This window comes from Pseudophryne corroboree, chromosome 8, assembly GCF_028390025.1.
Source record: "Pseudophryne corroboree isolate aPseCor3 chromosome 8, aPseCor3.hap2, whole genome shotgun sequence".
Taxonomy (NCBI): Eukaryota; Metazoa; Chordata; class Amphibia; order Anura; family Myobatrachidae; genus Pseudophryne; species Pseudophryne corroboree.
The window spans coordinates 435,586,743-435,602,909 of record NC_086451.1 but is presented as its reverse complement, the minus strand read 5'-3'; the positions used below and the strand labels follow the sequence as shown (position 1 = coordinate 435,602,909).

At 52.0% G+C, this 16,167-nt stretch overlaps 1 protein-coding gene across 5 annotated transcripts in view; it reads left to right on the top strand.

The window, feature by feature from the left end:
- Window positions 1–207: 207 nt before the first annotated feature.
- Window positions 208–16,167, top strand: part of CCHCR1 (coiled-coil alpha-helical rod protein 1) — a 56,465-nt gene continuing 40,505 nt past the window's right edge. For 2 of the 5 annotated variants that reach the window (XM_063938035.1, XM_063938034.1), the window contains exon 1: window positions 208–408. Coding sequence is in view for 1 of the 5 variants with exons in the window: in XM_063938036.1 (XP_063794106.1) it covers window positions 402–408 (7 nt within the window). In the remaining 4 variants the exon portion in view is untranslated. Of the gene's footprint in view, window positions 409–15,212; window positions 15,270–16,167 lie in introns of all 5 variants that reach the window. The other 3 variants (XM_063938036.1, XM_063938032.1, XM_063938033.1) reach the window with 2 other exon arrangements.

Genomic DNA, 16,167 nt, shown 5'->3' with positions numbered 1-16,167 from the left:
ATAGCATGTAGACACGCCCATTGCCCCATCTCTTAGGTAGGACAGCAGGTGCCGGGTGGGTTGCGCCACGCCTACTGCAGCGTGATTGGACGCACTGGACACGCCTTTCCCTAGTAGAGGGGGGCGGAGTTACCCTAACTTGCCCTGTGATTGGCAGCTACTGACTTCCCCAGGACAGCTCGCGTGTTCTGCTGACACGTTTTCTACAATAAACTTTATCGACAATGGCACATCGTGACAGGGTCTCGCCGTTACTAGGCTTCGTTTGGTTGCCAAGGGGAGGGAGAATCATGGCGGCTTATTCAGTTGTGGTTCCCGGCTCTAGAGCCCGCCTGTGGCTTATCTAGAGGAGCGAGGTGACATACGGAGTGAACGGCCGGTGCACTGGTGCTGAAGAGCAGATGGAAGGTGAGACACAGGGGCTTACTGGGCATTCCTACTGCTGTTGCTGCTGCTGTATGACACAGGAACACACACTGAGCATTCCTCCTCCTGCTGCTGCTGTATGACACGGGGACACACTGAGCATTCCTCCTCCTGCTGCTGCTGTATGACACGGGGACACACTGAGCATTCCTCCTCCTGCTGCTGCTGTATGACACGGGGACACACTGAGCATTCCTCCTGCTGCTGCTGTATGACACGGGGACACACTGAGCATTCCTCCTCCTGCTGCTGCTATATGACACGGGGACACACTGAGCATTCCTCCTGCTGCTGCTGTATGACACGGGGACACACTGAGCATTCCTCCTCCTGCTGCTGCTGTATGACACGGGGACACACTGAGCATTCCTCCTCCTGCTGCTGCTGTATGACACGGGGACACACTGAGCATTCCTCCTCCTGCTGCTGCTGTATGACACGGGGACACACTGAGCATTCCTCCTGCTGCTGCTATATGACACGGGGACACACTGAGCATTCCTCCTCCTCCTGCTGCTGCTGTATGACACGGGGACACACTGAGCATTCCTCCTGCTGCTGCTGTATGACACAGGGACACACTGAGCATTCCTCCTGCTGCTGCTATATGACACGGGGACACACTGAGCATTCCTCCTGCTGCTGCTGTATGACACGGGGACACACTGAGCATTCCTCCTGCTGCTGCTGTATGACACGGGGACACACTGAGCATTCCTCCTGCTGCTGCTGTATGACACGGGGACACACTGAGCATTCCTCCTCCTGCTGCTGCTATATGACACGGGGACACACTGAGCATTCCTCCTCCTGCTGCTGCTGTATGACACGGGGACACACTGAGCATTCCTCCTGCTGCTGCTATATGACACGGGGACACACTGAGCATTCCTCCTCCTCCTGCTGCTGCTGTATGACACGGGGACACACTGAGCATTCCTCCTGCTGCTGCTGTATGACACGGGGACACACTGAGCATTCCTCCTCCTGCTGCTGCTGTATGACACGGGGACACACTGAGCATTCCTCCTCCTGCTGCTGCTGTATGACACGGGGACACACTGAGCATTCCTCCTCCTGCTGCTGTATGACACGGGGACACACTGAGCATTCCTCCTCCTGCTGCTGCTATATGACACGGGGACACACTGAGCATTCCTCCTCCTGCTGCTGCTGTATGACACGGGGACACACTGAGCATTCCTCCTCCTGCTGCTGCTATATGACACGGGGACACACTGAGCATTCCTCCTGCTGCTGCTGCTGTATGACACGGGGACACACTGAGCATTCCTCCTGCTGCTGCTGCTGTATGACACGGGGGGACACACTGAGCATTCCTCCTCCTGCTGCTGCTGTATGACACGGGGGGACACACTGAGCATTCCTCCTCCTGCTGCTGCTGTATGACACGGGGACACACTGAGCATTCCTCCTGCTGCTGCTATATGACACGGGGACACACTGAGCATTCCTGCTGCTGCTGCTGTATGACACGGGGACACACTGAGCATTCCTCCTCCTGCTGCTGCTGTATGACACGGGGACACACTGAGCATTCCTCCTCCTGCTGCTGCTGTATGACACGGGGACACACTGAGCATTCCTCCTGCTGCTGCTGCTATATGACACGGGGACACACTGAGCATTCCTGCTGCTGCTGCTGTATGACACGGGGACACACTGAGCATTCCTCCTGCTGCTGCTATATGACACGGGGACACACTGAGCATTCCTCCTCCTGCTGCTGCTGTATGACACGGGGGGACACACTGAGCATTCCTCCTCCTGCTGCTGCTGTATGACACGGGGACACACTGAGCATTCCTCCTGCTGCTGCTATATGACACGGGGACACACTGAGCATTCCTCCTCCTGCTGCTGTATGACACAGGGACACACTGAGCATTCCTCCTGCTGCTGCTGTATGACACGGGGACACACTGAGCATTCCTCCTCCTGCTGCTGCTGTATGACACAGGAACACACACTGAGCATTCCTGCTGCTGCTGCTGTATGACACGGGGACACACTGAGCATTCCTCCTCCTGCTGCTGCTGTATGACACGGGGACACACTGAGCATTCCTCCTCCTGCTGCTGCTGTATGACACGGGGACACACTGAGCATTCCTCCTGCTGCTGCTGTATGACACGGGGACACACTGAGCATTCCTCCTGCTGCTGCTGCTGTATGACACGGGGACACACTGAGCATTCCTCCTGCTGCTGCTGTATGACACGGGGACACACTGAGCATTCCTCCTGCTGCTGCTGCTATATGACACGGGGACACACTGAGCATTCCTGCTGCTGCTGCTGTATGACACGGGGACACACTGAGCATTCCTCCTCCTGCTGCTGCTGTATGACACGGGGACACACTGAGCATTCCTCCTGCTGCTGCTGCTGTATGACACGGGGACACACTGAGCATTCCTCCTGCTGCTGCTGCTGTATGACACGGGGACACACTGAGCATTCCTCCTCCTGCTGCTGCTGTATGACACGGGGACACACTGAGCATTCCTCCTGCTGCTGCTGCTGTATGACACGGGGACACACTGAGCATTCCTCCTGCTGCTGCTGCTGTATGACACGGGGACACACTGAGCATTCCTCCTCCTGCTGCTGCTGTATGACACGGGGACACACTGAGCATTCCTCCTCCTGCTGCTGCTGTATGACACGGGGACACACTGAGCATTCCTCCTGCTGCTGCTGTATGACACGGGGACACACTGAGCATTCCTCCTCCTGCTGCTGTATGACACGGGGACACACTGAGCATTCCTCCTCCTGCTGCTGCTATATGACACGGGGACACACTGAGCATTCCTGCTGCTGCTGCTGCTGTATGACACGGGGACACACTGAGCATTCCTCCTCCTCCTGCTGCTGTATGACACGGGGACACACTGAGCATTCCTCCTCCTGCTGCTGCTATATGACACGGGGACACACTGAGCATTCCTCCTCCTGCTGCTGCTGTATGACACGGGGACACACTGAGCATTCCTCCTCCTGCTGCTGCTGTATGACACGGGGGGACACACTGAGCATTCCTCCTGCTGCTGCTGTATGACACGGGGACACACTGAGCATTCCTGCTGCTGCTGCTGTATGACACGGGGACACACTGAGCATTCCTCCTCCTGCTGCTGCTGTATGACACGGGGACACACTGAGCATTCCTCCTGCTGCTGCTGTATGACACGGGGACACACTGAGCATTCCTGCTGCTGCTGCTGTATGACACGGGGACACACTGAGCATTCCTCCTCCTGCTGCTGCTATATGACACGGGGACACACTGAGCATTCCTCCTGCTGCTGCTGTATGACACGGGGACACACTGAGCATTCCTGCTGCTGCTGCTGTATGACACGGGGACACACTGAGCATTCCTCCTCCTGCTGCTGCTGTATGACACGGGGACACACTGAGCATTCCTCCTGCTGCTGCTGTATGACACGGGGACACACTGAGCATTCCTGCTGCTGCTGCTGTATGACACGGGGACACACTGAGCATTCCTCCTCCTGCTGCTGCTATATGACACGGGGACACACTGAGCATTCCTCCTGCTGCTGCTGCTGTATGACACGGGGACACACTGAGCATTCCTCCTCCTGCTGCTGCTGTATGACACGGGGACACACTGAGCATTCCTCCTGCTGCTGCTGCTGTATGACACGGGGACACACTGAGCATTCCTCCTGCTGCTGCTGCTGTATGACACGGGGGGGGACACTGAGCATTCCTCCTCCTGCTGCTGCTGTATGACACGGGGACACACTGAGCATTCCTCCTCCTGCTGCTGCTGTATGACACGGGGACACACTGAGCATTCCTCCTGCTGCTGCTGTATGACACGGGGGGACACACTGAGCATTCCTCCTGCTGCTGCTGTATGACACGGGGACACACTGAGCATTCCTCCTCCTGCTGCTGCTGTATGACACGGGGACACACTGAGCATTCCTCCTGCTGCTGCTGTATGACACGGGGACACACTGAGCATTCCTCCTGCTGCTGCTGCTGTATGACACGGGGGGACACACTGAGCATTCCTCCTGCTGCTGCTGTATGACACGGGGACACACTGAGCATTCCTCCTCCTGCTGCTGCTGTATGACACGGGGACACACTGAGCATTCCTCCTGCTGCTGCTGTATGACACGGGGACACACTGAGCATTCCTCCTGCTGCTGCTGTATGACACGGGGACACACTGAGCATTCCTCCTGCTGCTGCTGCTGTATGACACGGGGACACACTGAGCATTCCTGCTGCTGCTGCTGCTGTATGACACGGGGACACACTGAGCATTCCTCCTGCTGCTGCTGCTGTATGACACGGGGACACACTGAGCATTCCTCCTCCTGCTGCTGCTATATGACACGGGGACACACTGAGCATTCCTCCTCCTGCTGCTGCTGTATGACACGGGGACACACTGAGCATTCCTCCTGCTGCTGCTGTATGACACGGGGACACACTGAGCATTCCTCCTGCTGCTGCTGCTGCTGTATGACACGGGGACACACTGAGCATTCCTCCTCCTGCTGCTGCTGTATGACACGGGGACACACTGAGCATTCCTCCTCCTGCTGCTGCTGTATGACACGGGGACACACTGAGCATTCCTCCTGCTGCTGCTGTATGACACGGGGACACACACTGAGCATTCCTCCTGCTGCTGCTATATGACACGGGGACACACTGAGCATTCCTCCTGCTGCTGCTGTATGACACGGGGGGACACACTGAGCATTCCTCCTGCTGCTGCTGTATGACACGGGGGGACACACTGAGCATTCCTCCTGCTGCTGCTATATGACACGGGGACACACTGAGCATTCCTCCTGCTGCTGCTGTATGACACGGGGGCACACTGAGCATTCCTCCTGCTGCTGCTATATGACACGGGGACACACTGAGCATTCCTCCTCCTGCTGCTGCTGTATGACACGGGGACACACTGAGCATTCCTCCTGCTGCTGCTGCTGTATGACACGGGGACACACTGAGCATTCCTCCTGCTGCTGCTGTATGACACGGGGACACACTGAGCATTCCTGCTGCTGCTGTTTGACACAGGGACACACTGAGCATTACTCCTGCTGCTGTATGACACAGGGACACACTGAGCATTGCTGCTGCTATATGACACATACACACTGAGCACTCGTGCTGCTGCTGTATGACACAAGCTTCCAACTGCTGCTGTGTGACCGGGAAACACTGAGCATTCCTGCTGCTGTATGTGTAAATTTATACTGTATACTCATACTTGCCTACGTGACCCTCTCCATGAGGGAGAAAATGCTCTGTTCCTGGACTTTCCTGGTAATGTATGATTGCCATCACCTGTGGTCAGCTGGGTAATTGATAAGAAAGGTGTTTCACCACAGGTGATGGCAATCATACATTACCAGGAAAGTCCAGGAACAGAGCATTTTCTCCCTCATGGAGAGGGTCAGGTAGGCAAGTATGTGTATACTACAGTAGAATATACATACATACATACATACATACATACAGTACATGTTGAAAATACACCAACAATATCCTAACAGAGGTGTCATACATATTTGACTACAGCAGTATAACAATTGTGTGAGACAGTGGTTCTCAAACTTTCTTGAATCGTGGCCAGAGGCGTAACTAGGGTTTTCGGAGCCCAGGGCAAGATGGAAAATGGCGCCCCCCCCCCCCCCCCCCCCCGAAAAAAAAAACATACAAAAAGAATCATGTGCGCGCGCCGAAAAAACATGGGCGTGGCCACACACCAGAAGGGGTGTGGCCATGCTCCAGAAGGGGTGTGGCCATGCTCCAGAAGGGGTGTGGCCATGCTCCAGAAGGGGTGTGGCCACTGAAAATGGCCCACAGTGCCAGTTACATTGCCCCACAGTGCCGGATACATTGCCCCACTCAGTGCCAGTTACATTGCCCCACTCAGTGCCAGTTACATTGCCCCACTCAGTGCCAATTACATTGCCCCACTCAGTGCCGGATACATTGCCCCACTCAGTGCCGGATACATTGCCCCACAGTCCACAGTGCCGGATACATTGCCCCACTCAGTGCCGGATACATTGCCCCACTCAGTGCCAGTTACTTTGCCCCACTCAGTGCCAGTTACATTGCCCCACTCAGTGCCGGATACATTGCCCCACAGTGCCGGATACATTGCCCCACAGTGCCGGATACGTTGCCCCACTCAGTGCCGGATACATTGCCCCACTCAGTGCCAGTTACATTGCCCCACTCAGTGCCGGATACATTGCCCCACTCAGTGCCGGATACATTGCCCCACTCAGTGCCGGATACATTGCCCCACTCAGTGCCGGATACATTGCCCCACTCAGTGCCGGATACATTGCCCCACTCAGTGCCGGATACATTGCCCCACTCAGTGCCAGTTACATTGCCCCACTCAGTGCCAGATACATTGCCCCACTCAGTGCCAGATACATTGCCCCACTCAGTGCCAGATACATGCCCCACTCAGTGCCAGTTACATTGCCCCACAGTGCCGGATACATTGCCCCACAGTGCCGGATACAATGCCCCACAGTGCCGGATACATGCCCCACAGTTCCAGTTAAATGCCCCACTCAGTGCCAGTTACATGCCCCACAGTACCAGGCCCCACTCAGTGCCAGTTACAAGCCCCATTTGGTGCCAGTTACATGCCCCACAGTGCCAGATACATTGCCCCACAGTGCCAGTTAAATGCCCCACAGTGCCAGGCCCCACTCAGTGCCAGTTACATGCCCCACAGTACCAGGCCCCACTCAGTGCCAGTTACATGCCCCATTTGGTGCCAGTTACATGCCCCACAGTGCCAGATACATTGCCCCACAGTGCCAGAAATATGCCCCACAGTGCCAGGCCCCACTCAGTGCCAGTTACATGCCCCATTTGGTGCCAGATACATTGCCCCACAGTGTCAGATATATGCCCCACAGTGCCAGGCCCCACTCAGTGCCAGTTACATGCCCCATTTGGTGCCAGTTACATGCCCCATTTGGTGCCAGTTACATTGCCCCACAGTGCCAGATACATGCCCCACAGTGCCAGATACATGCCCCACAGTGCCAGATACATTGCCCCACAGTGCCAGTTACATGCCCCACAGTGCCAGATACATTGCCCCACAGACAGTGCCAGATACATGCCCCACAGTGCCAGGCCCCACTTGGTGCCAGATACATGCCACCCCGTGCCGCCGGACCGCCCCCCCGTGCCGCCGGACCCCCCTCCCGTCACTTACCGGCCGGTGGCTTCTTGTTGCTATGTGAGGGGAGGAGAGCGCAGCGCAGCGCCTCTCCTTCCCCTCGTCGCTCCAGGTCTCCGGCGGCTGTCTGGCGCCGGTTCGCTAGCCAATCAGAGCTCGCGGACCGGCAGCCAATCAGGAGCCGGTCCGCAAGCTCTGATTGGCTAGCGCCGGAGACCGGACACAGCAGCGCTGCTAGTGCTGGCAGCGGCGGTGAGGGGAGGGAGAGACGCTGCGCTCTCCTCCCCTCACATTTAGTGTTGACAGGGGCGAGTGGGGCATGATGCCCTGGACGCCGGCGGCGCCCCCCTCTCCTGGGCCTGCCAAGGCGCCCAGGGCACGTGCCCCACTCGCCCTACCCTAGATACGCCTCTGATCGTGGCACCCTAGAGTACCAGTATTAATTTCACGGTACTCCTAGTCCAAAAGTTTACTATTGAGAAATTCAACATAAATTGTGAAATTACATACAGTGGTGCAAAAAGGTATTTGGATAGCCACCGATTGTGCAAGTTGACCCACTTAAAAAGATGAGAGGTCTGTAATTTCCATCATAAGTACACTTCAACTGTGAGAGACAGAATCTGAAAAAATAAGAATTTACTCACCGGTAATTCTATTTCTCGTAGTCCGTAGTGGATGCTGGGAACTCCGTAAGGACCATGGGGAATAGCGGGCTCCGAAGGAGGCTGGGCACTCTAGAAAGATTTATGACTACCTGGTGTGCACTGGCTCCTCCCACTATGACCCTACTCCAAGCCTCAGTTAGGACACTGTGCCCGGACGAGCAGACATAATAAGGAAGGATTTAGAATCCCGGGTAAGACTCTTACCAGCCACACCAATCACACCGTACAACTCGTGATACTATATCCAGTTTGACAGTATGAAAACAACTGAGCCTCTCAACAGATGGCTCAACAATAACCCTTTAGTTAAAAATAACTATTTACAAGTATTGCAGACAATCCGCACTTGGGATGGGCGCCCAGCATCCACTACGGACTACGAGAAATAGAATTACCGGTGAGTAAATTCTTATTTTCTCTAACGTCCTAGTGGATGCTGGGAACTCCGTAAGGACCATGGGGATTATACCAAAGCTCCCAAACGGGCGGGAGAGTGCGGATGACTCTGTAGCACCGAATGAGAGAACTCCAGGTCCTCCTCAGCCAGGGTATCAAATTTGTAGAATTTTGCAAACGTGTTTGCCCCTGACCAAGTAGCTGCTCGGCAAAGTTGTAAAGCCGAGACCCCTCGGGCAGCCGCCCAAGATGAGCCCACCTTCCTTGTGGAATGGGCATTTACAGATTTTGGCTGTGGTATGCCTGCCACAGAATGTGCAAGCTGAATTGTACTACAAATCCAGCGAGCAATAGACTGCTTAGAAGCAGGAGCACCCAGCTTGTTGGGTGCATACAGGATAAACAGCGAGTCAGAGTTTCTGACTCCAGCCGTCCTGGAAACATATATTTTCAGGGCCCTGACAACGTCTAGCAACTTGGGAGTCCTCCAATTCACTAGTAGCCGCCGGCACCACAATAGGCTGGTTCAGGTGAAACGCTGACACCACCTTAGGAAGAAATTGGGGACGACTCCTCAATTCTGCCCTATCCATATGGAAAATCAGATGAGGGCTTTTACATGATAAAGCCGCCAATTCTGACACTCGCCTGGCTGAAGCCAAGGCCAATAACATGACCACTTTCCACGTGAGATATTTTAGATCCACGGTTTTAAGTGGCTCAAACCAATGTGATTTTAAGAAAACTCAACACCACGTTGAGATCCCAAGGTGCCACAGGGGACACAAACGGGGGCTGAATATGCAGTACTCCTTTCACAATGTCTGAACTTCAGGTACTGAAGCTAATTCTTTTTGAAAGAAAATCGACAGAGCCGAGATCTGTACTTTAATGGAACCTAGACTTAGGCCCATATTCACTCCTGCTTGCAGGAAATGTAGAAATCGACCTAGTGGAAATTCCTCTGTTGGGGCCTTTTTGGCCTCGCACCATGCAACATATTTCCGCCACATGCGGTGATAATGCTTTGCCGTAACATCTTTCCTGGCTTTAATAAGCGCAGGAATGACTTCTTCCGGAATACCCTTTTCCTTCAGGATCCGGCGCTCAATCGCCATGCCGTCAAACGCAGCCGCGGTAAGTCTTGGAACAGACAGGGCCCCTGCTGAAGCAGGTCCTGTCTGAGCGGCAGAGGCCATGGGTCCTCTGATATCATTTCCTGAAGTTCCGGGTACCAAGCCCTTCTTGGCCAATCCGGAACCACGAGTATCGTTCTTACTCCTCGCCATCTTATTATTCTCAGTACCTTTGGTATGAGAGGCAGAGTAGGGAACACATAAACCAACTGGTACACCCACGGTGTCACTAGAGCGTCCACAGCTATCGCCTGAGGGTCCCTTGACCTGGCGCAATATCTCTTTAGCTTTTTGTTGAGGCGGGACGCCATCATGTCCACCTGTGGCCTTTCCCAACGGTTTACCAACAGCAGGAAGACTTCTGGATGAAGTCCCCACTCTCCCGGGTGTAGGTCGTGTCTGCTGAGGAAGTCTGCTTCCCAGTTGTCCACTCCCGGAATGAACACTGCTGACAGTGCTAGTACGTGATTTTCCGCCCATCGGAGAATCCTTGTGGCTTCTGCCATTGCCATCCTGCTTCTTGTGCCGCCCTGTCGGGTCACATGGGCGACTGCCGTGATGTTGTCTGACTGTATCAGTACCGGCTGGTTTTGAAGCAGGGGTCTTGCCTGACTTAGGGCATTGTAAATGGCCCTCAGTTCCAGAATTTATATGTAGGGAAGTCTCCTGACTTGACCATAGGCCCTGGAAGTTTCTTCCCTGTGTGACTGCTCCCCAGCCTTGAAGGCTGGCATCCGTGGTCACCAGGACCCAGTCCTGTATGCCGAAACTGCGGCCCTCTAGAAGATGAGCACCCTGCATCCACCACAGTAGAGACACCCTGGTCCTTGGAGACAGGGTTATCATTTGATGCATTTGAAGATGCGATCCCGACCACTTATCTAAGAGGTCTCACTGGAAGGTCCTCGCATGGAACCTGCCGAATGGAATTGCTTCGTATGAAGCCACCATTTTTTCCAGGACTCGTGTGCAACGATGCACCGATACCCTTTTTGGTTTTAGGAGGTCTCTGACTAGAGATGACAGCTCCTTGGCTTTCTCCTGCGGGAGAAACCCTTTTTTTTTTTTTTCTGTTCTGTGTCCAAAATCATCCCCAGGAACAGTAAGCGAGTGGAAGGAACCAGCTGTGACTTTGGAATGTTCAGAATCCAGCCATGCTGTTGTAGCACCTCCTGAGATAGTGCTACTCCGACCAGTAACTGCTCCCTGGACCTTGCCTTTATAAGGAGATCGTCCAAGTATGGGATAAATAAAAACTCCCTTTTTTTTTTTTTTTTTTTTTTTTTTTTGAAGGAGTATCATCATTTCTGCCATTACCTTGGTAAACACCCTCGGTGCCGTGGACAGTCCAAACGGTAGTGTCTGGAATTGGTAATGGCAATCCTGTACCACAATCTGAGGTACTCCTGGTGAGGAAGGTAAATAGGGACATGCAGGTAAGCATCCTTGATGTCCAGGGATACCATGTAATCCCCCTCGTCCAGGCTTGCAATAACCGCCCTGAGCGATTCCATCTTGAACTTTGTTATGTAAGTGTTCAAGGATTTCCATTTTAAAATGGGTCTCACCGAACCGGCTGGTTTCGGTACCACAAACAGTGTGGAATAGTAACCCCGTCCTTGTTGAAGTAGGGGCACCTTGACTATCACCTGCTGGGAATACAGCTTGTGAATTGCCTCTAGCACAGCCTCCCTGCCTGAGGGAGTTGTCGGCAAGGCAGATTTGAGTAAACGGCGGGGGGGAGACGCCTCGACTTCCAGCTTGTACCCCTGAGATACTACTTGAAGGATCCAGGAATCCACCTGTGAGCGAGCCCACTGATCGCTGAAATTTTTGAGGCGGCCCCCCACCGTACCTGGCTACGCCTGTGGAGCCCCCGCGTCATGCGGTGGACTCAGAGGAAGCAGGGGAAGAATTTTGATTCTGGGAACTGGCTGCTGGTGCAGCTTTTTCCCTCTTCCCTCGTTTGACCCGCCTGCTTTTTTGAAGGCGAAAGGACTGTACCTGATAATACAGTGCGTTTCTTAGGCTGTGAGGAAACCTGAGGTAAAATATTTTCATCCCAGCTGTTGCTGTGGATACGAGGTCCCAGAGACCATCCCCAACCAATTCCTCACCCTTATAAGGCTCTATGTGCCTTTTAAAGTCAGCATCACCTGTCCAGTGTCGGGTCTCCAATACCCTCCTGACAGAATGGACATTGCAATAATTCAGGATGCCAGCCGGCAAAATATTCCTCTGTGCATCCCTCATATATAAGACGACGTCTTATGTTCGCAAAATAGTATCCCTGTTTGAAAGGGGTACAGACCACGCTGCAGCAGTCTGCAGGTCTCAGTCTAGTACCTGAGTGTGTAATTACAGACTTCAGGATAGCCTCCTGCTATTTATCAGCAGGTACCTTCAAAGTGGCCGTATCCTAAGACGGCAGTGCCACCTTGACAAACGTGTGAGCGCCTTATCCACCCTAGGGGATATCTCCCAGCGTAACTTATCCTCTGGCGGGAAAGGGTACGCCATCAGTAACTTGTTAGAAATTACCAGTTTCTTATCGGGGAAACCCACGCTTTTTCACACTTCATTCACTCATTTGATGGGGGAACAAAACACTGCCTGCTTTTTCTCCCCACACATAAAACCCTTTGTTTTTAGTGGTACTTGGGTTAATGTCAGAAATGTGTAACACATTTTTATATTGCCGGGATCATGTAACGGATGTTCCTAGTGGATTGTGTATATGTCTCAACCTCGTCGACACTGGAGTCAGACTCCGTGTCGACATCTGTGTCTGCCATCTGAGGGAGCGCTGATGGCCTTTGAGACGTCTGGGCAGGCACGGGCTGAGAAGCCGGCTGTCCCATAGCTGTTACGTCATCCAGCCTTTTATGTAAGGAGTTGACACTGTCGGTTAATACCTTCCACCTATCCATCCACTCTGGTGTCGGCCCACAGGGGCGACATCTCATTTATCGGCATCTGCTCCGCCTCCACATAAGTCTCCTCATCAAACATGTCGACACAGCCGTACCGACACACCGCACACACAAGGAATGCTCCAATGAGGACAGGACCCACAAAAGCCCTTTGGGGGGACAGAGTGAGAGTATGCCAGCACACACCAGAGCGCTATATAATGCAGGGACTGAGTTATGTCCCCTATAGCTGCTTTTATATAATTTATACTGCGCCTAAATTTAGTGCCCCCCCTCTCTGTTTTAACCCTGTTCTGTAGTGTAGACTGCAGGGGAGAGCCAGGGAGCTTCCCTCCAACGGAGCTGTGAGGGAAAAATGGCGCCAGTGTGCTGAGGAGATAGGCTCCGCCCCTTTTTCGTAGACTTTTCTCCCGCATTTTTATGGAATCTGGCAGGGGTTAATATACATCCATATAGCCCTGGGGGTTATATGTGATGTATTTTTGCCAGCCAAGGTGTTTATATTGCTGCTCAGGGCGCCCCCCCCCCAGCGCCCTGCACCCTCAGTGACCGGAGTGTGTGGTGTGCATGAGGAGCAATGGCGCACAGCTGCAGTGCTGTGCGCTACCTTGGTGAAGACTGATGTCTTCTGCTGCCGTTTTTCCGGACCTCTTCTTGCTTCTGGCTCTGTAAGGGGGACGGCGGCGCGGCTCCGGGACCGAACACCAAGGACTGGGCCTGCGGTCGATCCCTCTGGAGCTAATGGTGTCCAGTAGCCTAAGAAGCCCAATCCGGCTGCAAGCAGGCGAGTTCGCTTCTTCTCCCCTTAGTCCCTCGCTGCAGTGAGCCTGTTGCCAGCAGGTCTCACTGAAAATAAAAAAACCTAAATCTATACTTTCTTTCTAAGGGCTCAGGAGAGCCCCTAGTGTGCATCCAACCTCGGCCGGGCACAAGATCTAACTGAGGCTTGGAGTAGGGTCATAGTGGGAGGAGCCAGTGCACACCAGGTAGTCATAAATCTTTCTAGAGTGCCCAGCCTCCTTCGGAGCCCGCTATTCCCCATGGTCCTTACGGAGTTCCCAGCATCCACTAGGACGTTAGAGAAAAACCCAGGAAATCACATTGTATGATTTTTAAACAATTTACTTGTACATTCTTGTGGAAAATAAATATTTGGACACCTACAAAGCAGCAAGATTTCTGGCTTTCACAGACCTGTTACTTCTTCTTTAAGAAGCTCTTCTATCCTCCACTCGTTACCTGTATTAATGGCACCTGTTTGAACTGGTTATCTGTATAAAAGACACCTGTACACACCCTCAAACAGTCAGATTGCTGCCTCTCCACCATAGCCAAGACCAGAGAGCTGTCTTAGGACGCCAGGGACAAAATTGTAGAGCTGCACAAGGCTGGTATGAGCTACTCTACAATAGGCAAGCAGCTCGGTGATAAGAGATCAACTGTTGGCGCAATTATTAAAAAATAAAAAAGAAATACAAGATCACGGACAATCTCCCTCTACCTGGGGCTCCATGCAAGATCTCACCTCGTGGGGTATCAATGATATTGAGAACGGTGAAGTATCAGCCTACAACTACACGGGGGGGACCTGGTCAATGACCTCAAGAGAGCTGGGACCACAGTCACAAAGGTTACAATTAGTAACACACTACGTTGTCATGGATCGAAAGGTCCCCTGCTTAAGCCAGCACATGTTCAGGCCCGTCTAAAGTTTGCCAGTGACCATCTGGATGATCCAGAGGAGGATTGGGAGAATGTAATGTGGTCAGATGAGAGCAAAATCGAACTTTTTGGTATAAACTCCACTCGCCGTGTTTGGAGGGAGAAGAATGATGAATGGCATCCCAAGAACACCATACCCACTATGAAGCATGGGGGTGGAAACATCATGCTTTGGGGCTGCTTTTCTGCAAAAGGGACATGACGACTGATCCGTATTAAGGAGAGGATGAATGGGGCCATGTATCATGAGATTTTGGGCAAAAACCTCCTTGAAGATGAAGATGGAACGTGGCTGGGTCTTCCAGCATGACAATGACCCCAAACACACCGCCCGGGCAACTAAGGAGTGGCTCCGTAAGAAGCATTTCAAGTTCCTGGAGTGGCCTAGCCAGTCTCCAGACTTCAACCCAATAGAAAATCTGTGGAGGGAGTTGAAAGTCCTTGTTGCCCAGCGACAGCCCCAAAACATGACAGATCTAGAGAAGATCTGCATGGAAGAGTGGGCCAAAATACCTGCTACATTGTGTGCAAACCTGGTCAAGAACTACAGGAAACGTTTGACCTCTGTAATTGCCAACCGAGGTTATATTACAAAGTATTGAGTTAAACTTTTTGATTCTTCAAATATATAAATAAATTGTTTAAAAATCATAAAATGTGATTTCCTATTTTTTTTTTTTTTCCAGATTCGTCTCTCACAGTTGAAGTGTATGATGGAAATTACAGACCTCTCATCTTTTTAAGTGGGTCAACTTGCACAATCGGTGGCTGTCCAAATACTTTTTTGCCCCACTGTACATTGTGCTGAACTGTCACCCTTAGGTTCCGTTATGTGGTGGCGGACAGGGTTGCGCTTCTGTTTGTCCACATATTTTATGATAGGCTCTGCTGGCTGCCAATCATGTTGACCATAAATAATTTGATTATGGTCTTGGACCACCAACCCGTGTCAGCTTTCCAGCACCCAGTTTGGGAAACTGGGAAACACTGGTGTAAGAAATATATATATATATATATATATATATATATATATATATATATATATATATATATATATTCAGAAATCCCTGCACTCTCACACAGCTCAGCCAGCTACTGGGGTGCCAATCAAGATCCAACCCACTCTGAGGTGGGACCCATAGTACAATAGTGAAGAGAATAGCACTCTCCAGAATTCAAGTCCAACCAGTCAAAAAAAGATAATATATTTAATGAAAAAAGTCAATCTCACAGTTCCAGAGCGAATTCCGACATTTCGGTCCACACCAGGACCTTTGTCAAGGAGTATACAACGTGGTCAAATAAGCAGCACAACATCTCGGATAAGTGCTATCCTCTTCACTATTGTGGAGAATTCTGTATAATATATATATATATATATATATATATATATATATATATATATATATATATATATATATATATATTATATTATATTATATTATATTTATTATGTATCCTTTGCATGGGGCTTTTGTTTTCTCATTTATTAATAGAGAATATTTAATTAGATCTGCCTGAACTATTTGGTAATTTGCCCTTTGTATTATGTACCAAAATGATGTCAACCTTGTTCCATCCTTCATTACGCTGCACAGCCCCACATAGAATATTATCTGATTGACCGTGCTGCACGGCCGT